This window comes from Sturnira hondurensis, unplaced genomic scaffold (assembly GCF_014824575.4).
Source record: "Sturnira hondurensis isolate 20B ecotype Veracruz unplaced genomic scaffold, ASM1482457v3 Scaffold0011299, whole genome shotgun sequence".
NCBI lineage: Eukaryota > Metazoa > Chordata > Mammalia > Chiroptera > Phyllostomidae > Sturnira > Sturnira hondurensis.
The window spans coordinates 450,370-473,447 of NW_028083930.1; the positions used below are offsets into that span (position 1 = coordinate 450,370).

The 23,078-nt window shown below is 45.3% G+C and overlaps 1 protein-coding gene across 1 annotated transcript in view; it reads right to left on the minus strand.

Annotated features, from left to right (window-relative positions):
- Positions 1–2,202: 2,202 nt before the first annotated feature.
- LOC118996417 (sodium/potassium-transporting ATPase subunit alpha-2) overlaps positions 2,203–23,078 on the minus strand; it is a 28,249-nt gene continuing 7,373 nt past the window's right edge. The window contains exons 5-23 of the mRNA XM_037059798.1: positions 22,910–23,023; positions 22,464–22,598; positions 21,659–21,776; positions 19,327–19,595; positions 18,271–18,469; positions 18,037–18,146; positions 17,749–17,883; positions 16,841–17,030; positions 16,532–16,707; positions 12,840–12,976; positions 12,206–12,356; positions 11,961–12,129; positions 11,575–11,729; positions 11,268–11,391; positions 10,945–11,090; positions 10,611–10,741; positions 5,323–5,424; positions 5,119–5,210; positions 2,203–4,179 (exon numbers count right to left, since the gene is read on the minus strand). Coding sequence (XP_036915693.1) covers positions 4,151–4,179; positions 5,119–5,210; positions 5,323–5,424; positions 10,611–10,741; positions 10,945–11,090; positions 11,268–11,391; positions 11,575–11,729; positions 11,961–12,129; positions 12,206–12,356; positions 12,840–12,976; positions 16,532–16,707; positions 16,841–17,030; positions 17,749–17,883; positions 18,037–18,146; positions 18,271–18,469; positions 19,327–19,595; positions 21,659–21,776; positions 22,464–22,598; positions 22,910–23,023 — 2,682 coding nt within the window. The 3' untranslated portion in view covers positions 2,203–4,150. The remainder of the gene's footprint in view (positions 4,180–5,118; positions 5,211–5,322; positions 5,425–10,610; positions 10,742–10,944; positions 11,091–11,267; positions 11,392–11,574; positions 11,730–11,960; positions 12,130–12,205; positions 12,357–12,839; positions 12,977–16,531; positions 16,708–16,840; positions 17,031–17,748; positions 17,884–18,036; positions 18,147–18,270; positions 18,470–19,326; positions 19,596–21,658; positions 21,777–22,463; positions 22,599–22,909; positions 23,024–23,078) is intronic.

A 23,078-nucleotide genomic window follows, 5' to 3' on the forward strand; every position in this document is an offset into this window, starting at 1 on the left:
GGAGGGAGGAAGAGAGAAACAGAGATAAATGTCCACATGTGAGAGAAACATCAATCAGTTGCCTCTTGTACATGTCCAACTGGCAATGGGACCTGCAGCCCAGGCATGTGCCCTGATCAGGAATCAAACAGATGACCCTTCACTTTTTGGGAAGATGTCCAACCAACTGAGCTACACCAGTGAAAGCTGTGTCGTTTTGCTTTCTTTGTTATTATTATTATTATTATTATTATTATTATTTATTTATTTATTTTTTAGAGAGGGGAAGGGAGGGAAAGAAACATCAATATGTGGTTGCCTCTCAAGTGCCCTCTATTGGGAAACTGGCCTGCAACCCAGGCATGTTCCCTGGGAATTGAACCAGCCACCCTTTGGTTCACAGCCCGGTCCTCAATCCACTGAGCCACACCACCCAGGGCATGTGTCTTTTTTCTTAACCCTTGGCTGTATCTTTAAGATTATACCCTCTCTCTTTGTCTGATTCTAATCACAAGGTCTACCCAGCTCCTACTGCTCAAAAGTTCATTGTCCACAAAAAAAATTCTTGGCTCCCTTTGCAGCCTTTCCAGTTCACTGAAACATGGAGTTGGTCAGTTTTCTTTCATACCCACAGGTATCCTGTTCCTGCAGCTGCAGATGAAGGTAGCATGGTGGTTAGAGGGCTGGCCCTGGAGGTTCAAATCCTTATTTGGACACTTCCCACTTCTGAAACTTTGAATAGATAATTTAACTTTTCTGAGCCTTAGTTTTCTCATCTGTAAATTAAGGATAACAATAGTCTGCATCTTAATGGATTATGAAGTTTCTTTCAGTGATCCTACCAATATTTATTTTATAATTAATATTTGTCAGGCATTGTTTTAGATGCTAAAGGTAAAGACAGTGGACAAAATAAAAAAAATCCCTGTGTGCATGAAATTTATTCAGGAGAAGGAGTCAGGCAAATGAACCAAAAAATATAAACCAACAAACTAACAATTATAATATTTAAATCATATGTATGTGTTTTTATATATTATATATTATATGCCCATCTATCTATCTGTCTATCATCACTCTATCCTTCTGTCTGCCTAAATTTGAGGTAGTAAGTATTTATGAATAAAAACAAAGAATGGGGCAAGAAATGCCATGGTGTTATTTTATTTGGAGTGGTCTTTGAGGGCCTTTTCTGAGGAGACCATTTTAAGGAGCAGCCCTCATGGAGTGAGGAACCCAAGACATTAGTCTCAAACTAATGTCTTATAAAAGGTCACCAAGTAAAGGTCTTGCAGATGTTTTTAACAAGTGCACAAAAATCAATGATAATTAGCCCATATACTCACTACTGTGAATAAGTAGGGAAACATGGTCCTGGAAGAGGGACCATCAAGACAGAAGGCCCTGAGGTGGGAATAAATGAGACTATACAAATAAAGGTTTGGCAATGTTATGGCACAAAGTGAGCTGCCTCTAGTACTCCCACAGCTGTTGCTACGGTAACCATCACCACTGTGTTGTAATACAGTTGAAATAAAGGAGCCAAGAACTGACTTCTGACTGTTTATCCATGGTCCTGGAGTAAGATTGTAATAAGTGTTGGTGTCTTCCTCTCTCCCACTCCCAGGAGGAATGCACACCTCCCACCCACCCATCCTCCTCCAGCACAAAAGCATCCCACCTTTCTGCCCATCACACCCTATCTGTGAATGTTTCTGAAATGTGCTACACAGTGAGTCTCAAGGATTATACCTACTTTTCCCTCCAGCCCCAAAACTGGGCTCTGCACACAGTATAGACTGTTAATTGGTGCTGACAGTCAGGGCTCCTCAGCTCAGTATCTCCTTCTTTCATCCCCTCACATTGAGATTGGACTGATTTAGGTCTGAAACAAAAGCAGAAGTGGCAAGGATTTGGGCCCAATAGTTTCATAGGCCCTTTTCTGTCTGCCCTGTACAACATTTTGTGGTGCTTGGGTGAGTTCATCTATATGGAAGGAGGCCCTACTATATTTTCTTCTATAGATCATTTCAACCCAACCTCTTTTCCCTTTAGCTTTCTCCACTGATATCATCTGCTCCAAGATTATTTCCCCCCTATCTCTGTCTCTTGCCCTCTCTTTATTGCTTTCTCTATAAGCTGTCTTATCTTAGCACATATTTCAATATCACAGTTTGGAACAGAGGCAAGTATTAAATATAAAAATCTGAATTATGAAAGGGATTTCTTTTTTCATAAAGAAATGCAATTTTATTATTTTCAAGTACATATGTAGTGTCTCAAACTAATGTCTTATAAAAGGTCACCAAGTAAAGGTCTTGCAGATGTTTTTAACAAGTGCACAAAAATCAATGATAATTAGCCCGTATACTCACTACTTCTAAATAGATTCCTAAAGTGCTTGAAAAGAATTGTTTTAGGAAGACTAAATATGTCACCCTTAGCAATATTGTTTATCCTCTTAATTTACTGAACAGATGCCTTTTGTATTTATTGTGCAAAGATAAACTTTTGTCCACAGTCAATAAATTTCAAGTTAATTAGACCCAAATTATTGTGATTTTCCATTTATTTTCCAAGCCCAAGACAATGATTCACTTATTTCAAGGTACTTCTGATAAAGTAGAATTTCACTATAATGAAGTAACAGACCTTGGGAGGTGGCTTTTGGGCCTGACCTAAAGTTTGCTCTTTGTGTTTCCTTCCTTTTTGCTTTAGATCTTTCATTTTCCTTAGGTGTCTCTCATTTGCTTTGTTCATCTAAATCTCTCAAGGGGGCATTCCCTATACCTTCTAAGCCAGCCTTAGAGAATGGGCAGAACTGCCTGCAGAGCAGAAGTGCTAGGTAGAGAGGGAGTAAAAGAAGGAAAAGTATCTCCCATAGGAACTGGAAACCAATTGCTCATCTTAGGGAAAGTGGTACAATGAACATCAGCATAAAGGGCATTTACCTGGGAGGAATATCCCTGACTGAGAGGTCAAAGGCAGGTCCCTTAGTGCTTTCCCTCTGGTCCAGAGGTCTGACCATATTTGTGACTTAAGTTGATTCTACATGTCCCTGGAAGACAGGAAGTTTCTGGAAATCCCTCTACCCTGATTCCAGCTGTTGGCCAGGGAACTCCTGGCTTGTCAGTGCTTAGAATGATGCAGGTTCATCAGCATGGGCACAAAGGGGAAGGGTGGCAGCTATCCCTTTCAGAACAACATGGAACTTCTGAGTTCTTAACATTCTAAAGGGCAGGTATTATCAAGTGCATGTAATTGAGACAGCTGGAACATCTGTGACACCTGGACCTCATGGACCAAATAGACCACAAAGCAAGAGTCAGTGGGAACTCTGTGACACATGGGTGTAGGATCTCAGTGAAGCTCCCAGGATTACATTCTGGTACTGCCTCTGCTGCTACTCTGACAACATTTGAATTTGGTCTGCTCCCAGGGCAGGACACAGAGCTGGAACCCAGATGTCTATCTGGAGAACACAGGCATCAAGTGCCTTGTCATTGATCTATCTTTCCTTTCTGTCTCTCTCCCATTGTTGTCTGCCTCCTCCACCATATGCCAACCTCTCACCTGTCTGCGTCTGCCTAGCTCTCCTCTAGAGGTTCTTAATTAGCCTTGCCTGGAATACAGGCTGTCTTCTCCAACCAGCTTCCCTTTATGGACTCAATAGAAGGAGCCATTTGTGATTTCTTGGTTGGAGGGGGAAGTAGGGGACAGAGTTGGGCAGGAAGCAAGTGAGGGGTGAAGGTGAGAAGTGGGGTGAGGCTGGAGAGATAAAGAGATATTGGTGACCTGAGAAGTTTTCCTTCCTCCTGGTTAGACTTGTCCCTGCCTTTGGATGTTGATCGGTTCTGGTGGCAGGTGGGGGAGAAAGGATAGGGAATGTGGAGGGCTGGAGTAACCTTCAAGCCCTCATAAAAACAGACAACATTTTTGTTGGGGATGAAGCAGGATCTGGGGAGAGTGTCTAATGTGGCTGTTCAGAGTTAGGTCTCTGGGAGTTTATTTACCCATTTTCCCCAAATTGGCAGGCTGAATTGCCTCATTCTCTCTCGCCAAATCTTCACCTAAAAACTACCCCAGTTTTTCCATCCCTCCCCATCACCATCCCAGCAACTCCTCCAGGGCATGCCATCTTTTCCATGCTTGGTTCTTCTTTCCAGTGTGCTCAGTAGTATGTCTCCTTTTCCACCCAGCCTGTTAGAGAGATTAAGGACAGGGTTTGCAAGTGAGTGTACAAGGAGGCATAGGGGCTTAGGTGGTTGAGGCCAGGTGGATAGGAGCCTGGGGAAGGGAGTTGAAGTAAGTATCTGTAGGCAGGTAAAAATGGAGAGGGGAGAAAACACAGTGACTTGGGGCCATAGATTAGGAGGAGAGATTCGTATTTCTCACAGTAGTGAGTGGGCATAGAGTAGTTGGGGGTGAAAATGCAAATGCCTATAGTGGCTATTCAGGTAACAAATAGGTTTCTAAAGGGGCAGCCACTTACTGAAGCTGAGAAGAAATGTGGTTATAGGTTTGGTAGCTCTTGTAATTTTTCAGAAGAAGTCAGAAATTCAGATTTTATGTGAAAGCCTCTACATTTTAAATGCTGGGCATTAAAAAAAGAAAAACACACCTGCACAGTGTAGGCCAGGCCAAGCCAAACACTACCCATGGACTGTATTTGTTTAAGCTCCAGTAAGTGATCAAAATGCTTGTTGGAAAACAATATTTGGTTGATGCCTGGGAATCAGGAGGCCTTGGTTCTAGTGTCATTTGTACTGCTTCTTGTTTTATGACCCTGAACAAATACATTCACCCCTGTACCCCTCTTTGTCTGTAATGTGTAGATGGGATAAATGACCTTAAGGGCCTTTCTAATTCTGATGTTCTGAGATTTCAGGTGGAAGGTGTAGGGCCTCAGAGACTAACGGTGGGTTAGGGTAGATCAGAACCTGAGACAAAAAGGGTGAGGAGTTCAACAGAGTCAGGAAGGACCTGGGACCTGGGACCTGGGACCCCAGAACCTGAGGGCACTGAGAAAAGGAGCAGGGCTCTTTAGTTGGAATGGAGTTTGGGTTAGGATCCCTGGAGGGGTAACCAGCAGAGGGGTTGCATTTGTTGGGGGTTCTGGTGAGGTATGGATATGCTTACCACCAGGATATCGCCTCAGGATGAGCTTTCGGACCTCATCATAGATAAAGATGAGGAGACTGTAAGGGAAGGCACAGAACCACCAAGTAACCCTGAAAGAAGCAGAGGAGAGTATTAGGAACATTAGAGGCTGATCACAAAAAGGAGGATTTGAATGGACCAGAACTTGGATTCTAGAAGGTGCCCATTTAAAGAAACACTCACTTGAGTGGGTACATACGGAGGGCCACACCCATGCCTGGGCAGTAGGATAGAAAGGCAGCCAGTGCTGTCTCTTCCAGGAGCCCAAAAATCAAAATCTTGTTCCTGGAAAAGCAAAGAAAGGAGTGTATGAAGTATTAAAGAGGGAAAAAAAAAAGGGAGATTCAGGGAGACACCTGGTGGTGGAGGGGAAAGAGGCAAGAAGAAATGTGAGGGAAGGGTCATTTATGATCTCTCCCTGTGCCCTCTGCAAACACCTTCTCATACAGTGTGTAACCCAACAAATATTTTCTTAAATTTTTATACTTATTGATATTACCCCTTAATGTTACCTATGACACATACTCATTCATTAAATAAATGTTTTTTATGTGTTGGGTGATGTGCTCTGTTCTGGAGATGCCATGTGCAATATGAGCTTCCTTCTGGAGACATGGGACCCACACTCATGCAGCTTATAATCTGTTATTTCTCCAGAAAAGTGGCCTGTGAAAGTATCATCTCCCCAGGCATCTTCCCCAAGGAAGATGCCATGACAGCTCCTTCAGTACAGGGCCCACCTGTGTCTTCTATATCCTCAGTGTCTCCTACAACCTCTGTTACCTCTTGGCTACAGATATTCAATAAAGAAGCAAATATTAGCAGAGGGAAAGTTCACTAGAGAGACTTCTGGCCAAGATGGAGGCGTAGGTGGAAACACTGTGCCTCCTCCCACAACCATGTTTAAAGACGACAATGTTTTAATAACAAAAACACAGCCAAAACACAGGAAATTGAACTGTACAGAAGTCTGACAACAACGAACCATTCAGCCAGACCGGTAAGAGGGGCAGAGTCAACAGTGGAGCTGGGTTGGGCAGGAAAGATCGGCCGGACAGTCCCAGGCACGCAGGAGCACAGGCCATGGTTGATGGATCCCAGGCATGGGGTGGCAATGGGTGGACCCAGTGAGGGTGCATGGTGGCTGGCTGACCACAGTCACACATTCACAAGCAGATAAACCAAGCAAATGAGGGAGCAGTGAGACAGACCGATGAGGCTAGGGCCCTAGCGACAGGAATTAGAACCTGAAAGCACCAATTGGGAAAACTTTCGAGGTTGAGGTGTTGGGAAAAGCTCCCAGGCTCACAGAGAGTGTGTTGGAGAGACCCATAGGGTCCTGGACGGTGCACAGGCCCACACACCTGGGAGCTGGCAGCAGGGGGGCCAGGTTTGCTTGAGAAAAGCAGCAAAGAGAACCAAAATCTGAGAGAGAGTGGAACAAACACCATTGCCCCTCTCTGACCCTGCCCCCACATACAGCATCACAACCCAGTGACTGGGTCACCCCACCCTCGTGAACGAACACCTAAGGCTATGCCCCTCACACGTAACAGGTGCTAACAGACCAAAACATTAAGGTTGAAGAACAGCTCAAAGTCCCAGAGCTAGTACTTCTAAGCGACCAAGAGATAGCCAACTTTTCAGATGCACAGTTCAAAACACTGGTGATCAGGATGCTCACAGAACTGGTTGATTTTAGTCACCAATTAGAGGAACAAATGAAGGCTACACTAATTGAAATGAAGGGAAATGCACAGAAAACCAATAGTGATGGAAAGGAAACTGGGACTCAAATCAAGGGAGTGGACCAGAAGGAAGAAAACAATAACCAAACAGAAAAGAATGAAGAGACAAGAATTCCAAAAAAAAAAAAAAATGAGGAGAGGCTTAGGAACCTCCAGGACACCTTTAAACATTCCAACATCTGATTTTAGGTGTACCAGAAAGGGAACAAGAAGAGCAACAAGTGGAAAACTTATTTGAACAAATAATAAAGGAGAACTTCCCCAGTCTGGCAAAGGAAATAGACTTCCAGGAAATCCAGGAAGCTCAGAGAGTGCCAAAGAAGTTGGACCCAAGAAGGAACACACCAAGGCACATCATAATTACATTAGCAAAGATTAAAATGAAGGAGATAATCCTAGAAGCAGCAAGAGATAAGGGGACAGTCACCTACAAAGGAGTACCCATCAGACTGTCAGTGGATTTCTCAAAAGAGACTTTACAGGCAAGAAGGGGCTGGAAAGAAGTATTCCAAGTCATGAAATCCAAAGACCTACAGCCAAGATTGCTCTATCCTGCAAAGCTTTCATTTAGAATGGAAGGGCAGATAAAGTGCTTCTCAGATAAGGTCAAATTCAAGGAGTTCATCATCACCAAGCCCTTATTATATGAAATGTTAAAGGGACTTATCTAAGAAAATGAAGATAAAAAATATGAATAGTGAAAGGACATAAAACTCACAGTTATTAAAAACCACACTTAAAACAAAAGCAATCTAAGAGGACAGCTAGATCAGGAGCAGAACCACAGAAATGGAGATCACATGGAGGGTTAGCAACAGGGGAGTGGGAGGAGGAGAAGGGGGGAGAAAGTACAGAGAATGAGTAGCATAGATGGTAGATAGAAAATAGATGGGAGGAGAGGGCAATACTAGTATGGGAAATATAGAATCTAAAGAACTTGTGACACATGGACATAAGTGAAAGGGGGGATGGTGGGCAAGGGGTGTGCAGGGTGGAGGGGAACAAAGGGGGGGAATAGGACAACTGTAATGGCATAATCAATAAAATATATATATAAAAAGAAAGTTCACTAGAGAATAAGTGCTCAATGTATTGTATGTTTACTATGTCAGAATTGAAAAACAAAACAAAATAAGGTTCTGAGGGCAGTTTCTGGAGTTAGACAGGTGGCATCTAGTCCCAGTGCTGCCACTTACTAGCTTTTGGTTGTAAGCAATGTTCCTGTGAGCCTTGTGTTTCTTCTCTGTAAGATGGAGATATTACCCTTATATCATAGGACTGCTGGGAAAATTATGTGAGATAAAGCATGGAAAACTCATAAACATAAACAGTGCTAGGTCATATTATTACTCAACCTTTTATAACCTTGTGCACATCACTTCTTTATGGCTGAAGCAAGTGGTTTCCAAACTTTTCACTCACTAAGGACCCCTCCTATTTTCTTCCAAAAAGGCCACATTTTAATTGATTTTTGTCTTGCAAGCTGCATTTGTCAATTAAGTAGTGACTATATTTCCCCACTTAAAATTAATCAGACATAGACGAAGCTTCTAACCAGAACTACACATTAGCATGTGTTCACTATAATTCATATCTAGGCTTCTGCCTAAGAATGGCACTTGGGTGGGCCTAGGAGCCTTATTACAGAAAAGTGCTTGATTTTCATAAAGATTTTTGAATGGTGGAAATACTATCTTGGAAGACCCCTGAGGGCCCAGGAGCCCCAGGTAAAGCCTGAGGTGCTGAGGCTGCCTTTGGCCAGGTAACTTGCTGGTATTAGTACTCCCCTGTACCCAGCTTGGCTTTTGTTTCTTTTCCATTTGCCCCTCAGTTTGGCTGGATTTAGTCAGTTATGTTCTCACCTTCCTGTGTCCCTCAGGCACTGCACAATAAGTCCCAGCCCAGAACTGTACCAAATTTCTTAGATTCTCTGCTCCTTGTTCTCTTTTTACTGTATTTTCCCCAACAGTGTCTTTTTTAGCTCACTGGAATTGCCTACCTTTATTTATCTAACAGATTTTTTTTCATTTTTCTCTCCTTTGGATCTTAAATGCTACTAACTTCACCAGGATTTGGCATCTTTATTTTTTTCCAAACTCAGAAATTATGACAAAACTCATTTGGACAATTGTGTTCATCATTTCCAGCCAAAGAAAATAAAAAGAACAGGAGTGATACCTTCAGCACTTGCTACCATACATGCTACCATCACAGAGTAGTTATTGAGTTCCTCACAGGTGCCAGATTGTGATAGGTGAACCACCCTATGCATTGGCCAAGAGCTTTGGCTTTAAAAGCTGACCTGTATTAACCCTTATCAGCTGGTGACCTCAGGTACATCATTTAACATTTTGGGGGTTTCATCCATAAATTGTGAGATTAAACAATGTTTTTGAATCACTTACTTCTGTGACTGTTACATATTAACTCACACAATAAGATCACATTGAACCTGACCCGGAGCAGCTCATAGACACCACAAGGATAACATCATTACCACAGGGCAAGTGCTATAAACTAGACCTACCTGTGAGTATAAGGGAGCATGGGAGACCCTGTATTTAGGGATGGGCAAATAATAGAGATAAATATCACTAGAATACAAGGTGGAGGAAGGAAGGAAGGAATTAAAGAAGGAAGAAAATAAGGGAGGAAAGAAAGAAAGAAGGAACCCTGAAACACCAATCCAAAAGAACCTATGCACCCCGATGTTCATAGCAGCACAATTTATGATAGCCAAGAGTTGGAAGCAACCTAGATGCCCATCAGTAAATGACTGGATCAAAAATCTATGGTACATTTACACAATGGAATTCTATGCTGCAGAAAGGAAGAAGGAGCTCCTACCCTTTGCAACATCATGGATGGAACTGGAAAGCATTATGCTGAGCAAAATAAGCTAGGTGGTGAAAGACAAATATCATATGATATCACCATTAACAGGAATCTAAACGTCAAAACAAACAAGCAAGCAAAATATGACCAATGACACTCAAATACGGAACAGGCTGACAAGGTCCAGAGGGGAGAGGGGAGAGAATCATAGGGGAAAAGGGGATGGACTCACATGAACAAGTATGAAGGACACATGGATAATGACTAAGGTGGGGGGTGGAAATGGGAGGGAGGTGGGGAGCACTGTGGGGGCAGGGCTGGGAATATAAGACAGAAAACTGTACTTGAACAAGAATTAAATTTTAAAAAAGAAAGCCCTGGTTAGTGTAGCTCAGTGGATTGAGCACGGGCCTGCGAACCACAGGATCGAGGTTCGATTCCCAGTCAGGGCACATGCCTGGGTTGCAGGCCAGTTCCCAGTTCCTGGCAGGGGACGCACGAGAGGCAACCATACATTGATATTTCTCTCTCTCTCTCTCCTTCCCTTCCCCTCTAAGATAAATAAATAAAATCTTTAAAAAAAGAAAGAAGGAAGGATAGAAGGAAATAAAGTAAATAATGAAGGAAGGAAAGAAGGCATGGAGAGAAAATGAAAAGGAAGGAAGGTGGAAGAAGACCTTGACAAAGTTCATTTTCAGAACAAAATAAAACTCATCAGAAATAGTCATATCACTCTTTCTTCTGTTATTTTTAAAACATGACTCTGGATCTACAATGGGTAACTAAAACCTTAGGTCCTCCTAGTAGAAATGGGCCCAGGGCATAGAGGTGAGCCTATGACAGCCCCTCTGCTTGGGTAGGCAAGTGCCTGGTAGGGTGGGCACTCACTTCATGCCCTGCTGGAAGACTGAGTTGCGGCGGGTCTTGCAGATGATGAGGTCAGCCCACTGCACCACGACAATGCTGGCAAAAAAGGCTGTGTGGCAGGTAAACTCCACCACCTTCCGCTGCTCATAGGTCTGGGGGAGAGTGGGCAGAGAGGCAACATTATGAGAAGAAAAGTCAGGGCCAGAGTGTAGCATGGTTTGGTGCCATTGTTAAACAATGGGCACTGAATCCATGCTTAGTCTCCAATCCCAGTTGGCCATTTCTGACCACCTCTGCTGGGCATTTAGACCCCTGTCTCATACACACATGTCTGCATGTACCCAGCCTCACTCACCCACTCCTGTCCATAGCTGTCCTCCAGGTCATTTGTGGACCGGTCATCCCAGTCGAGGCGGATTCCCAGCAACCGTGATGGCAGAAAACCGTTCTCTGCTAGGATCACGAAGTAGGTGAAGAAGCCTCCTAGAGCCTGGATCATCCCTGTGGGTCATGGGCAAAATGTAGGGCCTAGAGTCAAGGGAAGCTGGAGGGCACCAGAACTAACAGGCCAGAGATACATGTCCCTGACCCTGGGGAAGCTGGCCTCTGTTGTGGACTCCAAAAGCTGGGGAAAGAATTCTCTGAGGTTCCCTCCTGAGCCCCAGGGCCCCGCCGCACCGATCTGTCCATAAGCCATGCTGATGAGCCTCTCGTTCACCAGCTTGTCTGTCTGTGGGTTTCTAGGCTGCCGCTTCATGATGTCACTCTCAGCTGCCTCATAGGCCAAGGAGATGGCAGGGACCTGTGTGAGGTGAGGAGTAGGGGAGAGAAGAGCTTTGGAAAAGACCCTTGTGCTTGTCTTATCTTAAGCCAGCAAAGTCTGGTCAGCTGCCTTTCATTCTTCTCTCTCCTCCTGCTATCCATCCCTGCTCACTGTGCCCACATGATTGCCTTTCCTGTATCCTACACCAGCCCTTGGCCTTACCATGTCAGTGCCCAGGTCAATGCAGAGGATGGTCACAGTGCCCAGTGGCAGGGGGATGTTGGCAATAATGAAGAGCAGGAAGGGGGTGATCTCAGGGATGTTGCTGGTCAGGGTGTACGCGATGGATTTTTTCAGGTTGTCAAAAATGAGGCGACCTGTGGGCAGTTCCCAAGGGCATCAGGGAGATCAGAAGCACCCTTCCCCACCACAGCCATGGAGGTGTAGCTGCCCAACTTCTTGAGAGAGGAAGATTTTACATGTGAAGGAAGCTAATGCTGGCAGTGGGCACCTGGAATCTTGAGTTGACTCTGATTGGGGTAAAAGGCACTAGAAGTAGGTGTGCAGGCTTATCATTCTGGATGCCACTTCACCAGTAGCTTCCTTACCCTCCTCCACGCCTGTGACAATAGAGGCAAAGTTGTCATCCAGCAGGATCATGTCAGCTGCCTGCTTGGAGACATCTGAGCCTGAGATACCCATTGCAATGCCAATGTCCGCCTTCTTCAGTGCTGGAGAGTCATTCACGCCATCACCTGTCACTGCCACAATGGCTCCCTGGGAGAAGGTACAGCCAAGCTGGAGGGTAAAGGATCTGCACAGGCCCATTCCCACCTACTGCCACCCTGCTCACCTGCCTCTGACAGCCCTCTACGATGATAAGCTTCTGCTGTGGAGATGTCCGTGCAAAAACAATCTCTGTGTGGTTTTTGAGGATCTCATCCAGCTGCTCTGATGTCATGTCCTTCAAGTCAGAGCCATGCACCACACATGCCTTGGCCTCTCTGGAAGGCAGAGGCAGAGGTGCTGATTCTTGACCTAACCAGCCAGCTGCCTCTCCTCACTGCCACCAGGGCTCCAGTCTGTCCCAGGGCCTCATCCTCCTCTCCCTTCAAGCTCTGTGACCTGTTTTTCCCATTTCTCTGAGGAAATAATGCTAGATATTTGCCACATGCATAATCACAGTCAGTACAGTTTGCTAGGTGTGTGCTCATTCTCTTATATGTATTTCATTGCTATAGCCACCCTGCAGTGTAGATAGGATCTTAATTTTGTAGTTGAGAAAATGTAGGGTCAGGAAGGTAAGGTGACATCTCCAAGGTTACACAAATAAACAATGTACAACCTGGACACATTCAGGACTGAGAAATCAAAGGAAAAACCTATGAAGTTCCCAGAGGTGCTATCCAAATACCCCAGGGAAGATTCAGGCACCCTGTGGGAGAGGATGGGTTAACTGAGAACAGGGAATTCTGCAAAAGTGTCACCTGGGGTTGACTTGACTGACAGGGATGTTGAGCCGGGCTGCAATGTCCTCCACAGTTTCATTGCCCTCTGATATAATGCCCACGCCTTTGGCAATAGCTTTGGCTGTGATTGGGTGGTCCCCAGTCACCATGATTACCTGGCAAAAAGGGGAAAGCAGAAAAGAGTAAAGGACAGCTATATTAAGTGACCATTCCACTTTACCTCAGCCTATTTGTTTCCCAAAGTCAGGAAAAGGCAGATGGTTGGGCTCACAGATTCCAGCTAAAATAATGGAAGTGTGTGTGTGGGGGGGGGGCGGGGGGTGGGTTGGGGGAGAGACAATGACAAGTTGTGTTCAGGGATCAGAGATAGTTTGTTTAGATGGAGGAAAGCTGCCCTGACAGAATAACATGTTAATGAGGGTCTCTTGGGTGAGAAACCTCAAAGATTGTTTAGACATTTGGATTTCATGGGATATGAGGCTGTCAGAGCTGGGAGGCCCCTTAACAGCTTTCTCCTGTTACCTATAAGAAAACAGAGGCTTAGAAAGGGCTGTGATATACTCAAGGTCACAAGGAGCCAGAACTAGGGCATGGTTCTCGTGTCCAATATGACTGCTGTGGGCCATCTAACTGGTTGGATCAGAATAAGGACAGGGAGACAACCCTCCTACACTCCCTGCCCTGACATTTTTCCATGATGTGGGAAGAAGGTGATTCCTGCCCTAATGATAATGTTCATTGTGTTTCAGAATGGATGGAGTTGGGTAGGGAGGGTGGTTAGCATCTGAGAGGTCAGTTAAGGGGCTATCATAAACATAAAATGATCAGAGTTGGATTAGGATATAGCATTTGTGTGTGTGTGTGGAGGGGGTCATGGGGAAAGTTGCATACATTCTAATAAGGAAGCCTCTCCAGGCCTCACTGCCTTCTCTTCCACCCATGGCACTCCACTGAAACTGCCCTCCAAAGGCTATATGAGCCTCCCAATTGAAAAACAATGGCAACTTTACAGTTCTCATTCTTCTTGACTTCTCTGAGGTGTTTGGCACCACCCCTCCTTGAAACCTTTTCCTCCATTGGCTTCCATGGATTCTTTACACCTGGTTCCTCTCCATCCTCTTTATGTACTTTCCCACCCTTCTCAGGGAGGCAGCCAATCAGAGTGGAAGAAGTGGATTGGGAATCAGAAGACTATGTAAATTTAAATGCTGACTTACCCCAACTCTAGGACCTTAGACAAATGCCTTCACTGCATCTCAGCACATGGAAAAGATGCGTCCTACATTTCATGGTTGTCATGAAGAATATGTGGCATATGGTGGATGCTCAATAAATATTAGCTGCATCTTAACACCCTCTTCCCTCCATCACTGGTTCTTGCTCCTCTAGTTGCCCCTAAATGTTGATGTGGCCCAGGGTTTCATGCTCATCTTTCTAGATCCATGCTCTTTTCCTAGGAATAATAAGCACTACAATTTGTAATCACTGAGAGTTTAACTGAGCTACTTTATGCTATTGCTGCTTTGGCATCTATTTTGTTTGGTGAAGTGGACTGCTCCTTTGTAATACAATAAAACATACTAGTATGTCTTTACTTTGCATTCATGGGCTAATGAGAGTCAAATTTCCAATCTTGGTCCTCTTTCTTGAGCTCTAAATCACATTTTAACCTTCTCTAGAACATCTCTCCCTGGATGTCTTACAGATTCTTAGAATGCAAGGTCAAACTGAACTCATTATTTCTACTTCTACCACCTCCACCATGCCTGCTTCTCTACCCCTTACCTTAGAAACTATCCCTTATCTATTCAGGCCTTTTGTCTCCTATATCTTCCTCACCTCCTATATACAGTTTAGTCACCAACTTCTCAAAATGTTTCTCAAATATAAGGACTTCCTTTTGTCAATGCCCTTATTCAGGTCATTATCCCTTGCCTAAACTATTCTAATGGCTTCTTGACTATCTTCCTGACTCCAGTTCTATTCCAAATCTAGGCCCTCCTCCAACTAAAGGCTAAATCTGCCCCGTGACACCTGTGGCTATCTGTGGACCACTGGATAAAGCCCAAGTCTGGCATTTCAGCAAAGTTCTTCCAGCTGGCTCTGGCCAAACATTTCAGTCTCAATTTAATTCCCAGTGCTCCTCTGCCACCTCTTCCTCCAACCCACGCACACACCCGATACAGTCTAACCACACAGGGTACACACTGTTCCCTGCTCTTGACATGCCTTTCTCTCCCTCACTGCTTTACAAAATATTTGTCAACCTTCAAGGCTCAGATCAAATATCATGCCCTCTCTAAAACATTGTCCAATTTCCTGAGGCAGAATTAACTGCTCCCTTCTCTGTCTTCCCATGGAGGGAATTTCCCCAGGCCTCCGTGATAGTTCTGATCATGGCAAGAGGCAGTCTAATGAATAGCAGAGCATGTGCCTTCCAGAGAAACAGGCTATACTTGATATAGCCAGTCTACTTCTTACCAGCAGATTTATTTGGGGAAAGCTACTTACCCACTCTGATACACATACCCCCATACTAGAAGATATATATATATATCAAGTTCCCTAGTATGATGGTTGAGAAATAGCAGACTATCTTGTTTAAAATTCTGGCCCTACCATTTACTAGTTGTGTGGTTTTGGGCATGGTATTTTGTGCCTCAGTCCCTCTGTGTAAAAAAGGGAAAATGCTAGTGTTTACTCATAGGTTATTATGAAGATTCAATGAGATTATACAGGTTTAGTGCTAAGAGTAGTACCTGATTCATATAAAGGCTCACAAAACAACTGGCTGTTTTTATTATTAGAGTATCTGATCTATAGTAAGTGCTCAACTACCCTAGCTATTATGATTGTTATGTGGTTAACTGTAAAGGCATTTGTTTCCCCTGAAAGATGATGAATTCCAGAGGCTAGTCTGTGTCTTGCTCATCTTGGAATCCCCAGTGCCTAGTGTAGTACCTGACACTCAGTAGACAGGTAGAGTTGAACTAATATGATAAGAGATGAGATGTTGAAAAAAGAGGAGCAGATAATAGCACCATGCTTGGTTAGTTGCTAGGTTAAATGGGAATGGTATAGAGCTGTATCTTTGGAACAGAAAAGTAAGCTCCAAGATGGAAGAGAATTATGTTCATTTGTTTGTTGAACTCCAGCACCTTAAACAGTGTCTGGTATATAGTTGGTAAGCAATAAATATTTGTTAAGGGAATAAAAATTGTAGCACCAAGAAAGGGGTGGCCATTGAGAAGCAGTTGTGGACAAGAGTAGCAGTAGACAAGAAAACCTGGGAGAGGGGTCCAAGGTGGGAGGAGTGCAGAGAAATGATTCAGGGTCTTGGGGGCAGTGAGTGAGCGCAGACAGGAATCTGCTAATCCCATCCCAAGTGGCTAAAGAGAGTTGGCAGTAGTTGGGAGGGGTAGGACACCATCTCTCCAGGATAGGGCTGCCAAATTAGCTTGACTTCAGAATGGAATGAGCCATGCCAGGGAGGGAGAAGATGGGCATAGGAGACTGGGCACTCTGAGCACAAGGGAGAAGAGTGAGCTCTCCAAGGCAATGGCCAACATTTCCTTGCAAATGACAGCTTCTCCTCTCAGACCGTGGAGAGATCACCAGTGGCCTGGAGACTCCAGGCCAGTAGCCCCTGCAGTCTCTTGACCTTTGGAGTGTGGAAAAAGAGGATGAAGGTGAAGAAATGAAGCCAGCACCTTGATGCCTGCACTCCGACACTTGCCCACAGCGTCTGGCACAGCAGCCCGGGGTGGGTCAATCATGGACATGAGCCCCACGAAGCAGAGCTTCTCAGTGGGAAAGTTAATTTCATCCGTGTCAAATTTGAAGCCACGGGGAAACTTTCCAGAGGGCAGGTTCAGCTGACAGAACCCTGAGGGGTGCAGAAAGAGAAAGTGAGAGCAGGAAGGTGGATGCCTGAACACCCCTGAAGCCTCTCACCCTAGGGAAGGCCCTGAGGATTAGGAATTCCTTTCACATCCCTGCTCCTTGCTCTGGACCCTCACCCAGCACACGCTCCCCCAGTCCTCCCAGCTCCATGTAGGCGTTCTGAAAGGCGTCTTGCATCTCCTTGTCCAGAGGGATCTCCTTGCCCTGCACCAAGATGGAGGAGCACCGGTCCAGGATGCGTTCTGGGGCCCCCTTCATCACTAGCACATGGCTCTGGGGACTGTCTTCTCGCTCATGGATGGACAGCTAGAGAGAAGATGAATGGTTACAAATGGGGCCATACTTGTCTTATTAGCTCCAGAGCCCAGCATGGACCCTGGGACAGAACAGAGGTTGGTAAGAAACCCTCCCTTAATGTAAAAACTGCTGACTCATCCACCCTTGTCAGCATAGGGACAGTCTGTGTGCAAAGCAGGGTTTGGACCTCATGGTCCCAACCCTGTAATCTGAGAGTCAACTTCCCATAGGACATTCATTGGCTCAACAAATATTTATTAAGATCAGTTAAGACATGCACTGTGCAGGGACTAGATGGCTTTCTTGTCAGCATTCCCCACCATCATACTAGTGTCAGTGGGGCTTTACCTCTATTGACTATACAGGGCATAGCTGAGACTGTATTCTTGGCATTTAATAGATGCCTACAGGCTGAGGAATACCCTAAAGAAATTTCAGAAGTATGTTTCAACTGAGTGGGATAAAAGGGTTGAGAGACTGGGGACAGAGGACAGGGAGCTCTGGAAAAAGCCAATAGGGTTGAAGCAAGGAATGAAAGTTTGGGAGCTAAGTGATGACAACCAGACATATAGTCACCCATATTACCCTGGGGAATAAGTTAGGGGTGAGAGAGCATGCTGTCGGATGCCCCTCCTCCTCATGTTGATTCCCTCTTGACTTTGTACACGCTCCATTTTTCTTGACTTCATGTCCCTCCCTTTCCCCTGTCCCAGTGCTCCATCCAGACCTGGTATTTGTTGGTAGAGTTGAAAGGAATCTCTGCCACCTTGGGGTTTCTGTCCCTCATCTTCCTCACAGAGCCACAGGACAACTCAATACACTTGAGCAGAGCTGACTCAGAGGCATCACCAGCTGTGTCACGCTGCCAGAAGAGAATTCAGTATCAGTGAAGGTGGAGAAGGATGGAGGACCAAGGTGAGAGGGCACTGAAGTTTTGGAGGCTACCACAGGGTGTGAGAGGGGAAGCTGGGCATCAGTAAAGTGAACAGGGTATCGCAATGCCCTGTTCTACTACCTTAGACACAGAGATGTTCTCCTGCCCTGCTTTGAAGACGGCACGGTTGCAGAGACCAGCAATCCGAGAGAGGGCCGTCCATGTGGGAGATCGTTTGTCAAAAGTGGCCCCTGGGAGAAAATGAGGGAGCTTGATTCCCCTCTAAAACTCTTATCTCTCCTCACCCACTCTGCTACCCAGTGTCCAGGACACCCTCCCGAAAGAACCCTTCACCCTTCTGGGGTGCACAATCACCAGACTGGTCTTCAGTGGTGTCAGCCTCATGGATCTGGTTGTCAAACCACATGTGGGCAACAGTCATGCGATTCTGGGTGAGGGTGCCTGTCTTGTCAGAGCAGATGGTGGAGGTGGAGCCTAGGGTCTCCACTGCCTCCAGGTTCTTTACCAGACAGTTTTTCCTTGCCATGCGCTTGGCTGTCAGGGTCAAACATACCTGGTAGAGAGAGAGGAGAATAAAAAAGGGCCAAGCCTGAGCAAGAGGTATCTATGACTTTACCCCAGAGTACGATTCTATCCCTTCTCCCTTGATCCTACTCCATAGGGAGTAGGACCTAGGTGTGAGCAGTTGAACAGAGATTACAGGTGTATATTTAGGTGAAATGTCCAGTCTGGCACTAAGACATTTGTCTAGAGCTCCAGAGAGGGCCAGAGTAGAGCTGGCATAAGGATGTGAGAGTAACCCATACAGAACAGGTGGGTTGGGTTATAGGCTCACTTAAGTGTGTAAGGAGAAAAGCAGAGACCTGAGGCCTGAGAACCCACATTGAGAAGAGAAGACACTGCCAGGGACAGAGGAGAGGAGAACCAGGATAGTGACATGTCACAGTGATCAGTGAAGGAGAAGATTGTAGGCAGGTGGACAGCAGGTGGTCAGCAGTATTTATTTCAGCAGCTGCATTAAGGATGGAGCTGAGAAAAGGTCACCGGATTTGTTAGGTAGTCAGGGGTGACCTTTGAGAAAGCCTTTACAGAAGGGCCAGGATGATCTCCAGACTACAGGGGCAGATGAATGGTAATAGGTGGTGAGAATAGGCGACTATGATAAGCTGCAGGAGAGAGACTGCACGCCAAAATATAGCCCTGCCTCAGATTTTTCAGACTCAACCTCTGAGCCATGTATTAAATGATCATTTTCAGACTCACACTCTAAGCTATGTATTAAATGAGAATCTGATACGTGATTTTAGGGGCTAGCAGTGAAAAAATTGCTGAGAGGCAAAAAACTTCTATGACTTTTGAAGAAAGGGTAACAAGACCCTCCCCTGGTGGCACCTCAGCCTGCCTACTCACAGTGACAGTGGCCAGCAGACCCTCAGGCACGTTGGCCACAATGATGCCGATGAGGAAGATGACTGCTTCCAGCCAGCTGTATCCCAGGATGAGGGATAGCACGAAGAAGGAGACACCCAGAAACACAGCCACCCCTGTGATCAGCTGGATGAAGTGTTCAATCTCCATGGCTATAGGGGTCCGCCCAACCTCCAAGCCTGAGGCCAGAGTGGCTATGCGGCCCATCACTGTCCGGTCACCTGTGGCAATCACGATACCCCTGGCAGTGCCTGCAACACAGGAAGGGACACCAGGCTGAGTGCCTTTATTCTGAGGAACTGAAGTCCTGCCCTTTTTCTTGAGAAAGGAAAACCATTCCAGAGTAAATAAACCGAAGACTCTGATCCTGGAGTTTCAGTAGACTGTATCTAAATCTCCAATCCCAGACTGAGTACAATAGCAAATTATTTTCTATTATACTTGGGCCTGCAGAAAGGGCTTTCAAATAAACTCAAAGTTAAAATAAGTAGATTTAATAAGTGCAAAAATATTCCCTGCAGTACTTCAGTAAAATCAATCTCCTACTTGTTATCCAAATGTATTATTATGAACAGAAAAGAAGGCACTTATGGATTTTTCCATGTAGTCTTCAAGATTTTCTTTCTTTTTAAAAAATATTTATTTATTTTTAGAAAGAGAGGAAGGGAGGGAGCAAGAAAGAGAGAGAGAAAGAGAGAGAGAGAGAGCAAAATGTCAATGTGCAAGAGATACATTGATCAGTTGCCTCTCACATGTCCCCAACTAGGGACCTGGCCTGCAACCCAGGCATGTGCCCTTACTGGGAATTGAACCAGTGACTTTTTCATTCATAGACTGTCACTCAATTCAGTGAGCCACACCAGCAAGGGCAAGATTGTCTTTCTTAACATTAAGCATGAATCTCCATAGAAGAAGTAAGGTAATTACTGACCCTTATGTAGACAGTAAAGGGCCTTTGGGAGAAGAAGGGCAGGACAGTGAGGACAGTGAGAAGAGCATGCTAGTTAGAATCAGCCAAACTGGAGTTTGAATCCTTGTTTGAGTGCATACCAACATATTGTTTTAATAATTAAATAAGATAGTGCTGTAATGCACATAGATCAGTGTCTCGCATATAGTAGGCACCCAACAGATGTTAGTTCCATTCATTTCCTGTACTCTCTTCAAAGCCAATTGCAGAGCAAGCACTGGAAATATTTTACTAAGCATTTTTAACAATTATAGGAAAAGAGAACAAACTTTAGAATCTCAGTACATTAAAAATTTAGGAAATTTAATGTGTTGTGATTTTCGTTGTAATTCAAAGTTGCTGAAAGAGGGGAAAAGCCCAGAGAGACATAATCCACTGAAAATAAACAACAAATATGAAGGGAAAGGTGTGGTGGTGGGGTACAAGGCCTTCTTTGACATATTTTCTGAAGCCCATGGTCTTGTCAGGCCTCCTTCTTCCACTAGCTCTTGCCTCATACTCTCTCTCCGAGTCAGTCCCGACTTGATTCACTGGAATGACCACAGAAGGCACAGATTGCAGTTGTACTTGGACCCCAACCACTAATTGGTGGCAGCTCTGGGAGTTCTCTCTGGCCTTTGGTCATCTCTAGAACCCAGAACAAGGCTGGGGCAAACTGGGCAGCCTAAGCATGACAATTTCTTGGTGAAGCACAGTCCTAGATATAGCCTAAAGAAGGGCCTCAAATGTCCATCTGGCATGGAAGTCTTCCTTCCCCTTCCCCAGGCTTGGGCTCTGGTGAAAGCAAGGACCTGAGAAGGAGGCAAATAGTCCCAGACCAGAAACAGAAGGCATCAGTCAAGCCAAAGACATTCAGAAGTCAAGGCTGGCTTGGGAATGTGTAAATGTGAGTGTGTGATGTGTGTGTAATGTGTGTGAGCATGTATGCATGGGAGTGGGTGATATGTGTGATTTGTATATGTATGAGTATATGATATATGTGAGTATGTTTGTCATATGTGTTTGTGAGCATGAGAGTGTGTGTGTGTAGGGGGACTTTGGCCAAATACCTAGGGTATTTGGAGTTCGCTAAGTGTTGGGCTGGACAGAACAGAGATCTGTCTGGGGGGGGGTCACTTTTCCACGGAGTCATGCCATCCCAGCCAATACCCTGCTCTCTGGATGGCACTATTTCCATAGTATTTAGGAATCCCCACTCCTAAATCCTCAGTTTCCTCCTCTCTAGCAGGGTTTTTGACAAGTAACTACAGCCACAGCCCCCAATCCTGATTGGGAGTTCAAGATTCAGACTCCTCCCTCAGTGGGTGCTTAGATGAGGAGCCCCCAACCAGGGAAACCTCTCACCTTCCACACAGTTGGTAGAAAAGAAACAGATATTGCGAGTCTCCAGGGGGTTCTCATGGGTAAACTCGGGGGACCGGGTCTGGGGCTCTGACTCGCCAGTTAGGGATGAGTTGTCCACCTGGAGAGAAAGAAGGAAGGGTATAGTCATCAGAATGCCAGACACACTTGTGCACATACAGTTGTCTCCTGACTCCAACTGCACTCAATCTCCATGACATGAGGGACAAAATTACACTTGTCCTCATTACACATTTATAGCATTACTCAGCTATTGCCCTGCACTGGTTTGGAATTTCAGCTCTTACTAAATTCTTATGCGACCCTGGGCTAATTACTTAACCAATACAGCCTCCATTTCTTCATCTGTAAAATGTGGAATGTAATCAGAATCTATGCATTGCACAACTGCAAGAGGTACCACCAATATTGTAGCTTATGAAAATGTCACTGCCCAGTGTGGCCACATGGAACAGCCATGCATGATCAAACTATTCTTACAAAGTTGAATTACATGACACATGTGAATGTACATAAAGCATCTGACAATAATTGGTACTCAATACAAGATGGCTATAAAACAAATATCAGAGAAATACTTAGGGCACAGAACATTCATTCATCACACACAGATACAAAGAGACAATGCATAAACACTATTTATGAGACAAGGTGCAGCTGGCAGGTATGTGGGCAGGAGTTGGCACTTGGACCTGGGTCTCCCAATCTTCAGACCTATAACTGAGTCCCTTTCAGGCCCATACAGCCTTCATAGGCCCAGCCAGTTGCTCTGGCATGACCTCCTCACCTTACAGCCATGAGAAGAGATGATCCGGAGGTCAGCAGGCACGCGGTCTCCACCTTTCACCTCCACCAGGTCTCCCACCACCACTTCCTCTGCATTGATCTGCATCTTCTCGCCCTCCCGCACCACAAGGGCTTGCTGTGGGGAGGCCACGGGCGTATAACGAAGTGCTTGTCTAGAGACATGCTTGTCTAGAGACAAGCTTGTCTAGACAAGCTTGTCTAGACCCCTACCTCCTTCTCCTACTGGTCTCCCACTTTTCCTTCAACTCCACTAAGGAGGAGGAGAAGCCCTGCACCCTTAGCAATAAAACTAGGTCCTGGTGTGGGGAGCTAGAGGGACTTTTTGGCTCAAGGCTTTCATTTCAGAGCACAAGAGGTTGAGAAGGGATGAGCTAGACCTTCCTAGAAACATTATGCCCCAGTCTGTAGCCCAGACTGGCCAGCTACCTGTGGAACCATATTTTTGAAGGAATCCATGATCTTGGAGCTCTTGGCTTCTTGGTAGTAGGAGAAGCAGCCAGTGACAATGACTACAGCAGCCAGCACCACACCTAGATATAGCTGGTAAAGAGAAAGGGTTTGAGAGATGTGCCCATCTTCCAACCCTAGAGGGGCA